At 52.4% G+C, this 19,957-nt stretch overlaps 1 protein-coding gene across 1 annotated transcript in view; it reads left to right on the top strand.

Annotated features, from left to right (window-relative positions):
- The first annotated feature begins 717 nt into the window (after positions 1-717).
- The window catches only part of LOC119975683 (tumor protein p63-regulated gene 1-like protein), a 146,325-nt gene continuing 127,085 nt past the window's right edge, over positions 718-19,957 (top strand). Inside the window, exon 1 of the mRNA XM_038815465.1 lies at positions 718-833. Within this exon, the coding sequence (XP_038671393.1) occupies positions 718-833 (116 nt within the window). The remainder of the gene's footprint in view (positions 834-19,957) is intronic.

Genomic DNA, 19,957 nt, shown 5'->3' with positions numbered 1-19,957 from the left:
TTGGGGGCTGTGTGAGAGGTGAATGAGGATATGGCTTATTGGTTGGGGCAATGAGTGTGTTGAGTTGGCTGAACTCATTTGGCAATTGAGTGAGTTCAGTTGGGCTCAGAGTCCTGAAACGTAGAAGGTTCCAGCTTCTGATCACGCCTTGTGACTCCTGTTGCGTGAGGAGTTTCCACCACAATGCCTTCGCCATTGAAGTTTCACTCCATCGCACGGCAGTAAAATCGAGACAGGATGCGGGAAGAGAATTGGAATTGGGAAATCTATGTGGGCATTCGCCCAGCGGACCTCTAGATTAACGATGTCCTTTCAGTCGGTCAGACTGTGCTTCCTGCCAACAATTATTTATTTCCTTTGAGTGGAGAGTAAGCCCTGAGGGATAATCCAGTATTGCAGGAGTGCAGTGCGAAGATTGGGGATTCCGGCCTCAGCAGTATTTCCCAGGGAGGAATTCTCCTGGGCTACTAGTCTCACAATATCAGGCAGACCTGCCATTGCGCTGGGCACTCCCCATCACCGCCAAGGAGCAGTGTAACTGGTTAAGTATCCCATCACCATTAGTGGGATCTTACTGTGCTCTTCCTGGTTGTTGAGAATGGTGGTGTGATATAAATGTAAGTCATGCTCCAGGTGAATGAATGAGAACACCAAATATTGAGTAGAAGAGGGCAGGGTAAGGTAGAGACCCTCCAATGTTGCTGGTTACTAATCTCAATGTTATTTCAATGTCCCCCACAGCCAGGAACTTTTGACCAGGCTTTGGCAGATATCAAAGCACAGATTAACCAACAGGACGATGGAGCTTTACAGAGTACCTGGCTTCTGGCTGAGTGAGTTCAAATACACTTTCTCGCTTTGTAAACACTTCATCAACACTGACAAATTGTGTTTAAGGTTATGGTCCATCTTTAATGGGGTGTGATTGGTGGACACCAGTGTTGATCAATGCTGCCTTACCGAGTTCACTATTAAACCAAATGATATTTAATTCAATTAAGTTTCTGGTCAATGGTAACCCCCAGGATATTGATGATTATGGATTCAGCGATGGTGATGTGAATATCAAGAGGAGATGCTGGATGCTCACTTATAAGAGATGGTCATTGCCTAGCACATGTGTGGCCTAAATGTAACTTGCCACATGTCAGCCCAAGCTTGGATATTGTTCAGGTCTTCCTGCATTTAGTAAGAAGTCTTACAACACCAGGTTAAAGTCCAACAGCTTTGTTTTGAATCACTAGCTTTCGGAGCACGGCTCCTTCCTCAGGTGATTCACCTGTTGGACTTTAACCTGGTGTTGAAAGACTTCTTACTGTGCTCACCCCAGTCCAACGCTAGCATCTCCACATTTTTGCTGCATTTAGACGTGGACTGCTTCATTATCTGAGGAGTCACGAATGGTGCTAAGCATTGTGCAGTCATCAGCGACAATCCCCACTCTGACCATGTGTCAGAGGGAAGGTTAGTGATGAAGCAGCTGCAAATGGGTGGCCCCCAACACACTGCCCTGAGAAACTCCAGCGGTGATGTCCCGGGTCTGAGATGGTAGACTTGCAACCACCACAACCATCTTCCTTTGTGCTGCTGAAACAAAACTGTGGCTTTGAGAACCCAGTGAGAGTCAGTGTGTGTGGGACCTGTACCCCAGTGAGAGTCAGTGTGTGTGGGACCCCAGTGAGAGTCAGTGTGTGTGGGGCCCGTACCCCAGTGAGAGTCAGTATGTGTGGGCACTGTACCCCAGTGAGAGTCAGTGTGTGTGGGACCCATACCCCAGTGAGAGTCAGTGTGTGTGGGACCCGTACCCCAGTGAGAGTCAGTATGTGTGGGCACTGTACCCCAGTGAGAGTCTGTGTGTGTGGGACCCCAGTGAGAGTCAGTGTGTGTGGGGCCCGTACCCCAGTGAGAGTCAGTATGTGTGGGCACTGTACCCCAGTGAGAGTCAGTGTGTGTGGGACCCATACCCCAGTGAGAGTCAGTGTGTGTGGGACCCGTACCCCAGTGAGAGGCAGTGTGTGTGGGACCCGTACCCCAGTGAGAGTCAGTGTGTGTGGGACCCGTACCCCAGTGAGAGTCAGTGTGTGTGGGACCCGTACCCCAGTGAGAGTCAGTGTGTGTGGGACCCCAGTGAGAGTCAGTGTGTGTGGGGCCCGTACCCCAGTGAGAGTCAGTGTGTGTGGGACCCCAGTGAGAGTCAGTGTGTGTGGGACCCCTACCCCAGTGAGAGTCAGTGTGTGTGGGACCCGTACCCGAGTGAGAGTCAGTGTGTGGGGGACCCCTACCCCAGTGAGAGTCAGTGTGTGTGGGACCCTTACCCCAGTGAGAGTCAGTGTGTGTGGAACCTGTACCCCAGTGAGAGTCAGTGTGTGTGGGACCCGTACCCCAGTGAGAGTCAGTGTGTGGGGGACCCATACCCCAGTGAGAGTCAGTGTGTGTGGAACCTGTACCCCAGTGAGAGTCAGTGTGTGTGGGACCCGTACCCCAGTGAGAGTCAGTGTGTGTGGGACCTGTACCCCAGTGAGAGTCAGTGTGTGTGGAACCTGTACCCCAGTGAGAGTCAGTGTGTGTGGGACCCGTACCCCAGTGAGAGTCAGTGTGTGTGGGACCCCAGTGAGAATCAGTGTGTGTGGGACCCCAGTGAGAGTCAGTGTGTGTGGGACCCGTACCCCAGTGAGAGTCAGTGTGTGTGGGACCTGTACCCCAGTGAGAGTCAGTGTGTGTGGAACCTGTACCCCAGTGAGAGTCTGTGTGTGTGGGACCCCAGTGAGAGTCAGTGTGTGTGGGGCCCGTACCCCAGTGAGAGTCAGTATGTGTGGGCACTGTACCCCAGTGAGAGTCAGTGTGTGTGGGACCCATACCCCAGTGAGAGTCAGTGTGTGTGGGACCCGTACCCCAGTGAGAGGCAGTGTGTGTGGGACCCGTACCCCAGTGAGAGTCAGTGTGTGTGGGGCCCGTACCCCAGTGAGAGTCAGTGTGTGTGGGACCCGTACCCCAGTGAGAGTCAGTGTGTGTGGGACCCCTACCCCAGTGAGAGTCAGTGTGTGTGGGACCCGTACCCGAGTGAGAGTCAGTGTGTGGGGGACCCCTACCCCAGTGAGAGTCAGTGTGTGTGGGACCCTTACCCCAGTGAGAGTCAGTGTGTGTGGGACCCGTACCCCAGTGAGAGTCAGTGTGTGTGGAACCTGTACCCCAGTGAGAGTCAGTGTGTGTGGGACCCGTACCCCAGTGAGAGTCAGTGTGTGGGGGACCCATACCCCAGTGAGAGTCAGTGTGTGTGGAACCTGTACCCCAGTGAGAGTCAGTGTGTGTGGGACCCGTACCCCAGTGAGAGTCAGTGTGTGTGGGACCTGTACCCCAGTGAGAGTCAGTGTGTGTGGAACCTGTACCCCAGTGAGAGTCAGTGTGTGTGGGACCCGTACCCCAGTGAGAGTCAGTGTGTGTGGGACCCCAGTGAGAATCAGTGTGTGTGGGACCCCAGTGAGAGTCAGTGTGTGTGGGACCCGTACCCCAGTGAGAGTCAGTGTGTGTGGGACCTGTACCCCAGTGAGAGTCAGTGTGTGTGGAACCTGTACCCCAGTGAGAGTCAGTGTGTGTGGGACCCCAGTGAGAGTCAGTATGTGTGGGCACTGTACCCCAGTGAGAGTCAGTGTGTGTGGGACCCATACCCCAGTGAGAGTCAGTGTGTGTGGGACCCGTACCCCAGTGAGAGTCAGTGTGTGTGGGACCCGTACCCCAGTGAGAGTCAGTGTGTGTGGGACCCGTACCCCAGTGAGAGTCAGTGTGTGGGACCCATACCCCAGTGAGAGTCAGTGTGTGTGGAACCTGTACCCCAGTGAGAGTCAGTGTGTGTGGGATCCGTACCCCAGTGAGAGTCAGTGTGTGTGGGTCTGTACCCCAGTGAGAGTCAGTGTGTGTGGGACCCGTACCCCAGTGAGAGTCAGTGTGTGTGGGACCCGTACCCCAGTGAGAGTCAGTGTGTGTGGGACCCGTACCCCAGTGAGAGTCAGTGTGTGTGTGGGACCCCAGTGAGAGTCAGTGTGTGTGGGACCCGTACCCCAGTGAGAGTCAGTGTGTGTGGGACCCGTACCCCAGTGAGAGTCAGTGTGTGTGTGGGACCCCAGTGAGAGTCAGTGTGTGTGTGGGACCCCAGTGAGAGTCAGTGTGTGTGGGACCCGTACCCCAGTGAGAGTCAGTGTGTGTGGGACCCGTACCCCAGTGAGAGTCAGTGTGTGTGGGACCCGTACCCCAGTGAGAGTCAGTGTGTGTGTGGGACCCCAGTGAGAGTCAGTGTGTGTGGGACCCGTACCCCAGTGAGAGTCAGTGTATGTAGGTCCCGTACCCCAGTGAGAGTCAGTGTGTGTGGGACCCGTACCCCAGTGAGAGTCAGTGTGTGTGGAACCCGTACCCCAGTGAGAGTCAGTGTGTGTGGAACCTGTACCCCAGTGAGAGTCAGTGTGTGTGGGACCCGTACCCCAGTGAGAGTCAGTGTGTGTGGGACCCGTACCCCAGTGAGAGTCAGTGTGTGTGGGACCCCTACCCCAGTGAGAGTCAGTGTGTGTGGGACCCCAGTGAGAGTCAGTGTGTGTGGGACCCGTACCCCAGTGAGAGTCAGTGTGTGTGGGACCCGTACCCCAGTGAGAGTCAGTGTGTGTGGGACCCGTACCCCAGTGAGAGTCAGTGTGTGTGGGACCCGTACCCCAGTGAGAGTCAGTGTGTGTGTGACCCGTACCCCAGTGAGAGTCAGTGTGTGTGGGACCCGTACCCCAGTGAGAGTCAGTGTGTGTGGGATCCATACCCCAGGGAGAGTCAGTGTGTGTGGGACCCGTACCCCAGTGAGAGTCAGTGTGTGTGGGACCCGTACCCCAGTGAGAGTCAGTGTGTGTGGGACCCGTATCCCAGTGAGAGTCAGTGTGTGTGGGATCCATACCCCAGGGAGAGTCAGTGTGTGTGGGACCTGTACCCCAGTGAGAGTCAGTGTGTGTGGGACCCGTACCCCAGTGAGAGTCAGTATGTGTGGGTCTGTACCCCAGTGAGAGTCAGTGTGTGTGGGACCCTTACCCCAGTGAGAGTCAGTGTGTGTGGGACCCCAGTGAGAGTCAGTGTGTGTGGGACCCGTACCCCAGTGAGAGTCAGTGTGTGTGGGACCCTTACCCCAGTGAGAGTCAGTGTGTGTGGGACCCCAGTGAGAGTCAGTGTGTGTGGGACCCGTACCCCAGTGAGAGTCAGTGTGTGTGGGACCCCAGTGAGAGTCAGTGTGTGTGGGACCCTTACCCCAGTGAGAGTCAGTGTGTGTGGGACCCTTACCCCAGTGAGAGTCAGTGTGTGTGGGACCCCAGTGAGAGTCAGTGTGTGTGGGACCCGTACCCCAGTGAGAGTCAGTGTGTGTGGGACCCCAGTGAGAGTCAGTGTGTGTGGGACCCGTACCCCAGTGAGAGTCAGTGTGTGTGGGACCCCAGTGAGAGTCAGTGTGTGTGGGACCCTTACCCCAGTGAGAGTCAGTGTGTGTGGGACCCTTACCCCAGTGAGAGTCAGTGTGTGTGGGACCCCAGTGAGAGTCAGTGTGTGTGGGACCCGTACCCCAGTGAGAGTCAGTGTGTGTGGGACCCCAGTGAGAGTCAGTGTGTGTGGGCCCCGTACCCCAGTGAGAGTCAGTGTGTGTGGGACCCTTACCCCAGTGAGAGTCAGTGTGTGTGGGACCCCAGTGAGAGTCAGTGTGTGTGGGACCCGTACCCCAGTGAGAGTCAGTGTGTGTGGGACCCTTACGCCAGTGAGAGTCAGTGTGTGTGGGACCCCAGTGAGAGTCAGTGTGTGTGGGACCCGTACCCCAGTGAGAGTCAGTGTGTGTGGGACCCCAGTGAGAGTCAGTGTGTGTGGGACCCTTACCCCAGTGAGAGTCAGTGTGTGTGGGACCCTTACCCCAGTGAGAGTCAGTGTGTGTGGGACCCCAGTGAGAGTCAGTGTGTGTGGGACCCGTACCCCAGTGAGAGTCAGTTTGTGTGGGACCCGTACCCCAGTGAGAGTCAGTGTGTGTGGGACCCGTACCCCAGTGAGAGTCAGTGTGTGTGGGACCCGTACCCCAGTGAAAGTCAGTGTGTGTGGGACCCCAGTGAGAGTCAGTGTGTGTGGGACCCGTACCCCAGTCAGAGTCAGTGTGTGGGACTCTATTCCTCCGCATCGGCTGCTGTAACAGTCCGTGATGGCCGACGAGGCGATGAACCCCGTCCTGTGCATGTGCTGGGATGAGGCCAGCACACACTGGCGCTCCCCCGCATGTGCCAACTCGCGCCGGCCGGCGGAGGCCCTTCGGCGCCGGTTGGCATGGTGCCAAGCCCCTACCGTGCCGTCCGGCGAGGAGCAAGCCACTCCGGCGCCGGCCTAGCCCCTGAAGGTGCTGAGGATTCTGCACCTTTGGGGTGGCCCGACGCCGGAGTTGGTTGACGCCACTCCTTCCCGCCGGAGTTGGTTGACGCCACTCCTTCCCGCCGGAGTTGGTTGACGCCAATCCTTCCCGCTGGAGTTGGTTGACGCCACTCCTTCCCGCCGGAGTTGGTTTAATGCCACTCCTTCCCGCCGGGGTTGGTTGACGCCACTCCTTCCCGCCGGGGTTGGTTGACGCCACTCCTTCCCGCCGGAGTTGGTTGACGCCACTCCTTCCCGCCGGAGTTGGTTGACGCCACTCCTTCCCGCCGGAGTTGGTTGACGCCACTCCTTCCCGCCGGAGTTGGTTGATGCCACTCCTTCCCGCCGGGGTTGGTTGATGCCACTCCTTCCCGCCGGAGTTGGTTGATGCCACTCCTTCCCGCCGGAGTTGGTTGGCGCCACTCCTTCCCGCCGGAGTTGGTTGACGCCACTCCTTCCCGCCGGAGTTGGTTGATGCCACTCCTTCCCGCCGGGGTTGGTTGATGCCACTCCTTCCCGCCGGAGTTGGTTGGCGCCACTCCTTCCCGCCGGAGTTGGTTGGCGCCACTCCTTCCCGCCGGAGTTGGTTGGCGCCACTCCTTCCCGCCGGAGTTGGTTGACGCCACTCCTTCCCGCCGGAGTTGCCTGTCCCGCCGGTTCGCGGAGAATCCTGCCCGATACATTTCTCCTTAACTTGCCAATGTTTGTGTTCATTGGAAATAAAATATAGAAACAGAATAACAATGTGTGAGGGTTACAATCTTCACTGAATATATCACTGGCAATAGGGAGAACGGTTTGAATTACAGTGAGTTAGACAGAAGGTGAAACCTCATTTGCACAGTGGTTCTCACTCCTTCTCGAGCTCTGTCCATTCTGTGCTTTGCCAGGGGTTTTGGCAGCTGCTGTATGTGTGCATACAGAGAGCTCTCACACTGACCCCGTGTTCACACTCTCCATATTTCCATCTTTGACATTGTGCACCATATTCTGATTTGTTATCCGAGGGCAGGATTTGCTACCTCTCTAACCCTCTGCCCACACCTTCCCCTGGTTGGAAAGTCCGTGATAGGAATCATTGTCTCGGGAACGGGGAATGGGTTTGGCTGTTTCGGACCGGGATGCGAAGATGTTTGTTTACTGGGAGTGTTGTGAATCTCTCAGGGAGCTGTGGAGGTTCCATTATTGAGTCGCCTCCAACTGGGGCTCAGAAGAGTTTGTGACACTAAGGGACCTGAGCAATGGGGTAGGAAAGTGGTTTAGAGGTTGGAGGGCCAGCTATGATGGTACTGAATAGTGGGGCAGGCTTGAGGGACAGAATGGCCTTTTCCTGGACCTGTCTCTGTGATCAGGAAAAAACTGATAGGGTGGCAGAATCAAACTTTCCAAAGGGAATTGGACGTGTGGTATTAAAGAGAAAATCTTCAGCGCTAGAAGGAAAGGGTAGGAGAGGGAGTCTAATTGGTTTAAACTTTCAAAGAGCGGGGGTCAATGTGCCAAATGGCCTTTGCTGATCATTCTATGATGGCCACCAACCTCTTTGTTCTTTTCCTTTCCCAGATGAACAGTCTGATATTGCAGTGTTACAGTTGGGTGGAATAATGCTAGCGTGTTGTAAAATTCCACCTGCTTTACTCATGCCCCTATAGGGAAGGAAATCTGCCACCCTTACCTGACCCTGGCCTGCGTGTGACTCCCACATCAACACGGTTGACTCAAATCATAGAAGCAAAATACTGCAGATGTTGAAAACCTGAAATAAAAACAGAAAATGCTGGAAAATGTCAGCAGGTCTGGCAGCATCTTCAGTCAGAGAAACAGCGGGGAGGAACGCTTAGGAAATGTGGAGATGCTGAGGAAATCAGAAGCACAAAGGGGCTTGGGGGTCCTTGTTCACAATTCTTTTAAGGTTAATGTGCAGGTTCAGTCGGCAGTTAAGAAGGCAAATGCAATGTTAGCATAGAGGGCGAGAATACAAGACCAGGGATGTACTTCTGAGGCTGTATAAGGCTCTGGTCAGACCCCATTTGGAGTATTGTGAACAGTTTTGGGTCCCGTATCTAAGGGAGGACGTGCTGAGGCCTTGGAAAGGGTCCAGAGGAGGTTCACAAGAATGATCCCTGGAATGAAGAGCTTGTCGGATGAGGAATGGTTGAGGAATCTGGGTCTGTACTCGTATTAGAAGGTTGAAGGGATATCATGACAGATATTTTTATAAATGGCCTGGAGGAGGGCGTAGAAGGATGGGTGAGTAAATTTGCAGATGACACTAAAGTTGGTGGAGTTGTGGACAGTGCGGAAGGATGTTGCAGGTTACAGAGGGACATAGATAAGCTGCAGAGCTGGGCTGAGAGGTGGCAAATGGAGTTTAATGCAGAAAAGTGTGAGGTGATTCATTTTGGAAGGAAAGAATGAAAAAATGAAAATCACTTTATTGTCAAGAGTAGACTTCAATGAAGTTACTGTGAAAAGCCCCTAGTCGCCACATTCCGGTGCCTGGCCGGGGAGGCTGGTACAGGAATCGAACCGTGCTGCTGGCCTGCTTGGTCTGCTTTAAAAGCCAGCGATTTAGCTCAGTGAGCTAAACCAGCCCCTAACAGGAATAACAGGAAGACAGAGTACTGGGCTAATGGTAAGATTCTTGGTAGTGTGGATGAGCAGAAGGATCTTGGTGTCCATGTACATAGATCCCTGAAAGTTGCCACCCAGGTTGAGAGGGTTGTTAAGAAGGCGTACGGTGTGTTAGCTTTTATTGGTAGAGGGATTGCGTTTCGGAGCCATGAGGTCATGTTGCAGCTGTACAAAACTCTGGTGCGGCCGCATTTGGAGTATTGCGTGCAGTTCTGGTCGCCACATTATAGGAAGGATGTGGAAGCATTGGAAAGGGTGCAGAGTAGATTCACCAGGATGTTGCCTGGTATGGAGGGAAGATCTTATGAGGGAAGGCTGAGGGACTTGAGGCTGTTTTCGTTGGAGAGAAGAAGGTTAAGAGGTGACTTAATTGAGGCATACAAGATGATCAGAGGGTTAGATAGGATGGACAGTGAGAGCCTTTTTCCTCGGATGGTGATGTCCAGCACGAGGGGACATAGCTTTAAATTGAGGGGAGATAGATATAGGACAGATGTCAGAGGTAGATTCCTTACTCAGAGAGTAGTAAGGGCATGGAATGCCCTGCCTGCAACAGTAGTGGACTCGCCAACATTAAACGCATTCAAATGGTCATTGGACAGGCATATAGATGATCAGGGAATAGTGTAGAGGGACTTTAGAGGGGTTTCACAGGTCGGCGCAACATTGAGGGCCGAAGGGCCTGTACTGCGCTGTAATGTTCTCTGTTCTATGATATGTTCTCATCCCCATTCTCCTGCATTCTCCCGATAACTCCTGATCTGTGTTTCCCCCAGTAACTCAGTCACGTTTTGTAATTTGGAGAGGGAACTCCAAGTGTGGTCCAATCACAGCTCGACAGAAATGTAAAATTCCCTTCTCGTTTTTGAATGTTGTTGTGGGAATGAACCGCAGGTGTTTGCCCTCGATACTTCAGTAATATCTGTGTCTGTATTCCCAAAACTGTTTGTTATTTGTCAGAAATAGCTTCTTGCCTTCCAAGGGATACCTGACTTTATTCCTCTGCTCAGACTTTGATACATTGAGTTTCATTTTCTGTCCAGCTTGTCATTCCTCCCATCCTGGAGTGATCACAAACAAATGTACACCACTTGTGCCATACAGTATTTGTACAGTGATGGTCATTATTAAGGGGTTATTGCAGAATTTAGCACAGCTGCCTGTCATAATATACACCCAGGTATATAATGGAGTGCAGACAGGCAGTGATTGACACACAGGATGACCAGTTAGCACACAGAACACAGCAGCCAATCACCAGACTGGACACGACGACGATAAAGCCAGAGGCACCAATTGTCCCGCTCTCTCGGGATCCAGCCTCTGAGACAGTCAGAGCTCAGGAGCATAGCCAGTGCAAGCACCATGTGGTAGTCAGTTAGTCTGGTCAGGCTAGCCTCAGGTCTCCAGTCAAGTCAGCATAGTGTCAACCCACAGTTGAACATGTAAAATAGTTAGTTGTTGAATAAAATCGTGTTGCATCTCATCAAGTGTTGGAAGTCTGTCTCTCTCTACACTGCATCAAACGCAGTCCACATAGACCCAGCCTGCCCAACACATCATGGTACCAGGTTTGGATGCTGAAAATTAACAGTCCTACCTTGAGTGAATCGGCGTTGACCAGCGATCAGCCTTCCGGTGACATGGAAAACGCCCGCCCTCCTCCGCAGCTCCACACCGCCGGCAACCTCGGTGTAAATTGGAAGATCTTCAAGCAAAAGTTCCGACTCTATCTCGAAGCCACCGACCTCGGGGCCGCATCGGACGCCGGGAAGATCGCACTATTCCTCTCCACAGCCGGGGACCACGCTATCCACATTTACAACTCCCTCACATTCGCTGAAGGCGAAGACAAGATGAAGTTTAAAACAGTCCTGCTGAAGTCCGACAGCCACTGCGACATTGAGGTGAATGAGAGCTTTGAACGGTACGTTTTCCAGCAGAGGCTTCAGGGTAAGGATGAACCTTTTCAATCCTTTTTAACCCATCTCCTCATCCTCGCGCAGTCATGTCACTGTGACTCCACAACTGATTCCATGATTCGGGATCAGATTGTTTTCGGGGTCCACTCCGACTCCCTTCGCCAGCAGCTCCTGAAAGTTAAGCAGCTCATCCTCACCATCGCCATCGAGACGTGCGTTGTGCACGAGCACGCTAACAACTGGTACTCCCACATCAGGGTGGCAGAAACGGCAAAGCTAAACCCCCACGAGGCAGAACGGGTGCAGGCTATCGCACAAATGCAGGGCCTGAGTCTCCATGAGAGTGGCCATTTCGCGCCCTTTTCCCAGGCTCCAGCGCATGCACGCCACGACAGAGGGGACGGCGAGACCGACGATCAGCCTGCTCAGGTGCGTACGTCATTCGACCGCACTGTGCATGCGCGTTGGCGCACAGAACGCACTGACGTTGGCGACATGATGTGTCCGAATTGTGGCTCCGCCCATTTAAAGTGGCAATGTCCGGCAAAATCACGACGGTGTCATCTCGGAGTTTCCAATAAGTCATTTAAAGTGACGCTGCGATTTGAGATCGTAGGACCTGACAGAGCTTCCCTGCTCGGGCCTGACAGAGCTTCCCTGCTCGGGCCTGACAGAGCTTCCCTGCTCGGGCCTGACAGAGCTTCCCTGCTCGGTGCTCGTGCCTGACAGAGCTTCCCTGCTCAGTGCTCGGGTCTGACAGAGCTTCCCTGCTCGGGCCTGACAGAGCTTCCCTGCTCGGGCCTGACAGAGCTTCCCTGCTCAGTGCTCGGGCCTGACAGAGCTTCCCTGCTCGGTGCTCGGGCCTGACAGAGCTTCCCTGCTCGGTGCTCGGGCCTGACAGAGCTTCCCTGCTCGGTGCTCGGGCCTGACAGAGCTTCCCTGCTCGGTGCTCGGGCCTGACAGAGCTTCCCTGCTCGGTGCTCGGGCCTGACAGAGCTTCCCTGCTCGGGCCTGACAGAGCTTCCCTGCTCGGTGCTCGGGCCTGCAAACTCCTGAACCTGGTTCAGCGAGTCCACAACATGTCATCGTCACAGGCAACAGCCTCACCTGATGAAAACTTCTAGGCTCAAATTGATGACGTCATCACGCAGTACCATAGCGTGTTCGACGGAATGGGCACGCTCCAATATGGATACAAAATCCTACTGAAGCCACACGCCACCCCTGTGGTTTATGCACCCCATCGGGTGCCGGCAGCCCTCAAGGATCGCCTCAAGCAGCAGCTGCGGGATCTCCAGGACCAGGGCATCAGATCAAAGGTCACAGAACCCACGGACTGGGTCAGCTCCATGGTCTGCGTCAAGAAGCCGTCAGGGGAGCTTCAAATCTGCATCGACCCCAAGGATCTAAACCGCAACATCAGGCAGGAGCGTTACCCGCTACCAAAACGAGAAGAGTTGACCAGCGAGATGGCTCATGCCAAATTCTTTACGAAGCTGGACGCCTCCAAGGGGTTCTGGCTAATACAGCTGGACATGTCCAGTCACAAGCTGTGCACATTCAATACCCCGTTCGGTCACTACTGTTACAACCGGAGGCCTTTTAGCATCACCTCTGCCTCAGAGGTATTTCACCGCATAATGGAACAGATGATGGAGGGTATCGAGGGGGTGCGCGTGTATGTTGACGATGTCATAATCTGGTCCACAACTCCTCAAGAACACATCGATCGCCTCAAGCAGGTATTCCACAGAATCTACGAGCGTGGCCTCCGACTCAACAGGGCCAAGTGCTCGTTCGGTCAATCAGAAATCAAATTCCTTGGTGACCGCATCTCGCAGCAAGGCGGGCGGCCAGATGCTGACCAGCTTTCGGCGATCAACGCCATGAAGACCCCAGAGGCCAAGAAGGCGGTCCTCCGCTTTCTGGGGATGGACAACGTCCTTGGGAAGTTCATTCCCAGCATGGCGTCCCACACCACAGCCCTCCGCCATCTCGTCAGAAAGTCGACAGAATTCCAGTGGCTACCCGCTCATGAGAAAGAATGGCGTGAGCTGAGGGCAAAACTCACCAAAGCCCCGGTGCTGGCGTTTTTCAACCCCGCCAAGGAGACAAAAATATCCACTGTCGCGAGCCAGGACGGTATTGGGGCGCTGCTCCTCCAACGGGATGACTCCTCGTCCTGGGCCCCAGTTGCGTATGCCTCCAGAGCCATGACGCCCACTGAGCAACGGTACGCTCAGATTGAGAAGGAATGTCTGGACCTCCTAACGGGAATCGACAAGTTCCACGACTGTGTATGGCCTCCCAAAATTCACGGTTGAGATGGACCACAGGCCATTGGTCCACATCATCCAGAAGGACCTAAATGACATGTCGCCACGGTTACAACGAATCCTTCTCAAGCTACGCCGCTACGATTTTGAACTTGTCCACACGCCAGGCAAAGAACTCATTGTTGCAGATGCCCTTTCCAGATCTATCACCACACCGTGTCAGCAAACTGACTTTGTCTGCCAAATCGACGCGCAGGTGCAATTCTGTGCCTCCAACTTTCCGGCCTCTGATGAGAGGGTCATTCAAATTCGTGAGGAAACGGCCAAACTGTCTGCTCCAGCGGGTGATGCAGCACCTCACCAATGACTGGCAGATGGGACAGTGTCCCCAGTTTACAGCGTCAAGGACGGTCTGACAGTGGTGGACGGCATCCTTATGAAGCTTGACAGAATCGTGATCCCGAAGAGCATGCGAGCTATGGTTCTCGGCCAACTCCACGAGGGTCACCTGGGCGTCGAGAAATGTCGACGCAGAGCTCGGGAGGCAGTCTACTGGCCGGGCATCAGCCAGGACGTTGCCAACATGGTCCTCAACTGCCCTACATGTCAGAAATTTCATCCAGCTCAACCTAAAGAAACTCTGCAGCAACGTGAGATAGTGACCTCCCCATGGTCCAAAGTCAGTGTCGACCTTTTCCACCCCAAGGGGTGTGACTATGTCCTCCTGGTCGACTACTTTTCCAATTACCCCGAGGTGGTGAGGCTGTCCGACCTCACGTCGGCGGCGGTGATTAGGGCGTGCAAAGAAACATTTCCTGGACATGGGATACCACTCACGGTGATGAGTGACAACGGCCCCTGTTTTTACAGCCAGGAGTGGTCCGATTTTGCCCAGCTGTACAACTTCCATCACGTCCCCTCCAGCCCCCTCTACCTGCAGTCAAACGGGAAGGCCGAAAAAGGGGTCCATATCGTCAAGAGATTACTGTGTAAGGCTGCAGACTCAGGCTCCGACTTCAACCTGGCGCTGTTGGCATACAGAGCAACCCCGCTGTCCACTGGGATGTCTCCAGCGCAGATGCTCATGAATCGCACTCTGAGGACCACGGTTCCAGCCATCCATGTTCCAGACCTCGACAACCTCCCGGTCATATAGAAGATGCAGCTGTCTCGGGCCCGAAAGAAATCAGCCTACGGCGCTCATGGTACGGACCTCCCCGAGTCCCCCACAGCTATGGTGGTCAAGCAAGTGGCCCCGAGATCGTTCCTCGTGCGCATGGCTGATGGCTCCTTCCTACGATGCAACAGACGGGCGCTGCACAGAGTCCCACGCCCACCACCCAACCATGATGTCCCACCTCACAGACTGCTTCCTCTGGACAGGCCGTGCCACGGGGCCACCGATCTACCAGCAATCCTGCCGACCTTTCCGACCACCGCATTGGCGGCGGTCCCACCTATCCAAGTGCAGGCGGCCTTAGTTCCACCCTCAGGCGGTCAACCAGAATTCGTCGTCCACCACAGAGACTAAACTTATGGACTGAACGTTTGCACAATTTTTGTTACCTCATCGTTTTGCCCTCTGTACATATCGTTTTTTTTACCGTTTCATCTGCCCTATATCTGCACTAGTGGCAACTTCCTATGTGTACAAGTCTATTTTAGCACATTCTGTATATAGTCACGCACATATACAGATCCTCACGCACATGCACCTTACTATTTATTATCTGAACACAAACCACAAAAAAAGGGGGGGAGATGTCATAATAATCATCTATGTATATAATGAAGTGCAGTCAGGCAGTGATTGACACACAGGATGACCTGTGTAAGCACACAGCACAGTGCAGCCAATCACCAGACAGGACACGGTCACTATAAAGCCAGAGGGCACCAGTTTTCCCGCTCTCTCGGGATCCAGCCTCTGAGACAGTCAGAGCTCAGGAGCATAGCCAGTGCAAGCACCATGTGGCAGTCAGTTAGTCTGGTCAGGTTAGCCTCAGGTCTCCAGTCAAGTCAGCATAGTGTCAACCCACAGTTGAACATGTAAAATAGTTAGATGTTAAATAAAATCGTGTTGCATCTCATCAAGTGTTGGAAGCCTGTCTCTCGCTACACTGCATCAAGCGCAGTCCACATAGACCCAGCCTGCCCAACACATCACTGCCCAGATAGAAAAGCAGTGAAGTAAATAAAAACAATTAACTGGCGAAAGATCAGTGGTTTACAAAGTGAGCCCTTTGGGAGCGTTGCTGATCCGTCAGAGTCTTCCAGGGGATAAGAGATTACAGAGGCTAAGTGGAGAGACTTGCTTCGTCTGGTGACATAGATTTTGGAATCTCTCCGTTGTTTTAAGAAAAGGACTTTTGGCAACAATTTATTTTGCAAGATCTCCGTTATGAATGGAATGAGCAATAGTGGGAGGGGTTAAACAGGGGAGAGTGAGCAATAGTGAGAGGGGTTAAACAGGGGAGAGTGAGTAATAGTGAGAGGGGTTAAACAGGGGAGAGTGAGCAATAGTGGGAGGGGTTAAACAGGGGAGAGTGAGCAATAGTGAGAGGGGTTAAACAGGGGAGAGTGAGCAATAGTGGGAGGGGTTAAACAGGGGAGAGTGAGCAATAGTGAGAGGGGTTAAACAGGGGAGAGTGAGCAATAGTGAGAGGGGTTAAACAGGGGAGAGTGAGTAATAGTGAGAGGGGATAAACGGGGGAGAGTGAGTAATAGTGAGAGGGGATAAACGGGGGAGAGTGAGTAATAGTGAGAGGGGATAAACGGGGGAGAGTGAGCAATAGTGAGAGGGGTTAAACAGGGGAGAGTGAGTAATAGTGAGAGGGGTTAAACAGGGGAGAGTGAGTAATAGTGAGAGGGGTTAAACGGGACAGTGAGCAATAGTGAGAGGGGTTAAACAGGGGAGAGTGAGCAATAGTGAGAGGGGTTAAACAGGGGAGAGTGAGTAATAGTGAGAGGGGATAAACGGGGGAGAGTGAGCAATAGTGAGAGGGGTTAAACAGGGGAGAGTGAGTAATAGTGAGAGGGGATAAACGGAGGAGAGTGAGCAATAGTGAGAGGGGTTAAACGGGAGAGTGAGCAATAGTGAGAGGGGTTAAACAGGGGAGAGTGAGCAATAGTGAGAGGGGTTAAACAGGGGAGAGTGAGTAATAGTGAGAGGGGATAAACGGGAGTGTGAGCAATAGTGAGAGGGGTTAACCAGGGGAGTGTGAGTAATAGTGAGAGGGGTTAAACAGGGGAGAGTGAGTAATAGTGAGAGGGGTTAAACAGGGGAGAGTGAGTAATAGTTAGGGGGATAAACGGGGGAGAGTGAGTAATAGTGAGGGGGATAAACGGGGGAGAATGCATTTTCTTTCACTGAAGTTAAAGGAATATTAATCCAAGTGTAAGATTGAGAAAACTGACAGCAAATCGATATTTCTAGAGAGCAAAGACCCCATGCAGTTCGTACAACCAAAAAATATACTTAAAATATCATTTTAATTTAATTCAGTTTGTTTCTTATTTTCTATTCTTCATATTGGTAGAGAGAGTAAAGCGAATTATCAGCCATGTTCTGACAGCTTCCTTCTTCGCCTCCAGTCTTTTAGCTGATATATCACAATTTGTTAATTGAGGAAAAGCAGATGGAACTTTCCTCCAATGCAGCCCTGCCTCCTCCTCCCAATCACCCTTGTTAAATAAAATGTTCCATCAGATCCCATCTCAATATTGATTGTGATTGTCTTTCTGTTAATGATTCATCTTCATCAAACTCCACCCTGTGCTAACTCTGCCATGTTTGTTCAAGAAACTGGTCCGTGAGCCTAATAGCCTTCAGAATGACCTTGCTCAGGCAGTGTAGCTAATACAGCTCAATGTGCTCAGTACAAACCAGTCAATCTGCTGGAAATCAGTGAGTCACACACCCAGAGACACCTTATTCCAGTGCTGCAGAAATGACTCAATATCAGTCAGAAGGTGCCCATTCCATCTCCACAAAAGATCAGCCATGATCTAATTGAATGGCGGAGCAGGCTCGAGGGGCCAGATGGCCGACTCCTGCTCCTAGTTCTTATGTTGTAATGTTGACTCTGCCTTCTGATCCTGTTTGAAAGAGCTAGCCAATTAGTTCCATCCACAGCCCCCCCCCCCCCCCCCCACCCCAACCATTGCTGTGCAGTTTATTTTCCCCTCTCGCATTTCTCCGATTTCCTTTTGAAAATTCCCCCTTTCTGGCTGTGCTTCCATATCACAATTCATCACGGAAACCTTCACCTAGCTTAAATCTATGGACCTGTGTGCCAGTTGTATTAAGACCATAAGACATAGGAGCAGAATTAGGCCACTCGGCCCATCGAGTCTGCTCTGTCATTCAATCATGGCTGATATTTTCTCATCCCCATTCTCCTGCCTTCTCCCCATATCCCCTGATCCCCTTATTGACCAAGAACCTATCTATCTCTGCCTTAAAGACACTCAGTGATTTGGCCTCCACAGCCTTCTGCGGCAAAGAGTTCCACAGATTCACCACCCTCTGGCTGAAGAATTTCCTCCTCATCTCTGTTTTGAAGGATCTTCTCTTTAGTCTGAGATTGTGCCCTCTGGGTCTAGTTTTTCCTACAAGTGGAAACATCCTCTCCACGTCCACTCTATCCAGGCCTCGTAGTATTATGGGACTGGAGTATATTATTGTAGGTACACCACACAGTTGGGTCGGCCCCTCTCTACCTGCTTCATCAACATTTGGAATGTGGCTGTGGTATTTCTGATTCCAAAGGTCGATGATTCACCATTGGAATAACCATCTGGAATTCCGAAGGCAGAAATCTCCTTCCTTCAGATTGACAAAGACACTTGCTAGTATCCCTTTAATAAATGTCTCTTCAGCTGTCTTATCTATTCTGCCTATGCAGTCAGCATTTGTTGCCCATCCCTAATTGCCCTTGAACCGAGTGTCTCACTCAGTCATTTCATGATGTGGACATTTCATCGTGCGACTATCAACAGGCAGGACTGTTCCCTTCCAGTTGGGGAACACTTCAGCAGTCAAGGACATTCAGCCTCTGATCTCCGGGTCAGCATTCTACAAGGAGGCCTTCAGGAGACGCGACAACGCAAAATTGCTGAGCAAAAACTTATAGCTAAGTTCCGCACGCATGAATGCGGACTCAACCGGGATCTGGGATTCATGTCGCATTACATTCGGCCCCCACCAACAAGCCTGGACTTGCAGAGGCCTACCGACTGAACTGGCTTGGGACAATTCACACCTCTTTAACCTGGAGTTACCTCTCTCTCTGCATCTTTGATGATTTGATTGCCTGCAGGTGCTCGCATTCCGGGGCATCTCTGACTGTGTCTATATAAACATTTCTGGAACAAGCCTTTCCATTCACCTGAAGAAGGAGCCGTGCTCCGAAAGCTCGTGTTTGAAACAAACCTGTTGGACTTTAACCTGGTGTTGTAAGACTTCTTACTCAGTCATTTCAGACGCAGTTAAGAGTCACCCACATTACTGTGTGTCTGGAGTCACACGGCAACCAGACCAGGTAAGGACGGCAGATTTCCTTCCCTTAGTGAATCAGATGTTTTTTACGACAATCAATGATAGTTTCATGGACGCCATTACTGAGACCTCCAAAGAAACATGTCCACCATCCACAAGGCACAAGTCAGGAGTGTAATGGAATACTCTCCACTTGCCTGGATGATTGCAGTTCCTACAATACTCAACTAGCTCAAAACCACCCAGGACAAAGCAGCCCCGCTTGATTGCTCCCCCTTTCCACAAACATTCACTCCCTTCACCACTGACGCACAGTAGCCTCCGTGTGTACCATCGACAAGATGCAGGAACTCAACAAGGTTTCTTCGGCAGCACCTTCCAAACCCACCACCACTACCATCTAGAAGGACAAGAGCAGCAGATACCTGGGAACCCCACCACCTGGGGCTTCTCCTCCAAGTCACTCTCCACCCTGATTTTCGCCTCATACCAAGGCCGATTTTCACATCAAGACCTCTATGGAACTCCACCAGGGGTTACAGGAGGCGGTGATGTTGTACTGTCACTGGACGTGTAATCCAGTGACCCAGGGAACTGGGTTCCAAACCCACCGTTGCAGATGGTGAAATTTCAATTTAGTAATGATCTGGAAGTCGAAAGCTGACCATGAAACCATTGTCGATTGTTGTAAAAACCCATCTGATTCACTAATGTCCTTTAGGGAAGGAAATCTGCACTCCTTACCCGGTCTGGCCTACACGTGACTCCAGACAATGTGGTTGACTTTCAAATTTGCTGGTTCACAATCCAAGAACTCCCCCCCCCCCCCCCCCCCACCTCCAAATCCCCACCCCTAACAGCACTGTGGGTGTACCTACACGTCAGAGACTGCAGCATTTCAAGTGTAGAGACTGGGGATGAAATGAAAATCGCTTGTTGTCACAAGTAGGCTTCAAATGAAGTTACTGTGAAAAGCCCCTAGTCGCCACATTCCGGCGCTGGTACAGGAATTGAACCGTGCTTCTGGCCTGCCTGGGTCTGCTTTCAAAGCCAGCGATTTGTATTCAGCGTAGGTGGATTGGCCATGCTAAATTGCCCTTAGTGTCCGAAATTGCCCTTAGTTTGGGTGGGATTACTGGGTTATGGGGATAGGGTGGGTGTGTGCGCTTGGGTAGGGTGCTCTTTCCAAGAGCCAGTGCAGACTCGATGGGCCGAATGGCCTCCTACAC

Source organism: Scyliorhinus canicula, chromosome 13, assembly GCF_902713615.1.
Source record: "Scyliorhinus canicula chromosome 13, sScyCan1.1, whole genome shotgun sequence".
In the NCBI taxonomy this organism is placed as follows: Eukaryota; Metazoa; Chordata; class Chondrichthyes; order Carcharhiniformes; family Scyliorhinidae; genus Scyliorhinus; species Scyliorhinus canicula.
This window is presented reverse-complemented; position numbering and strand designations above follow the sequence as displayed.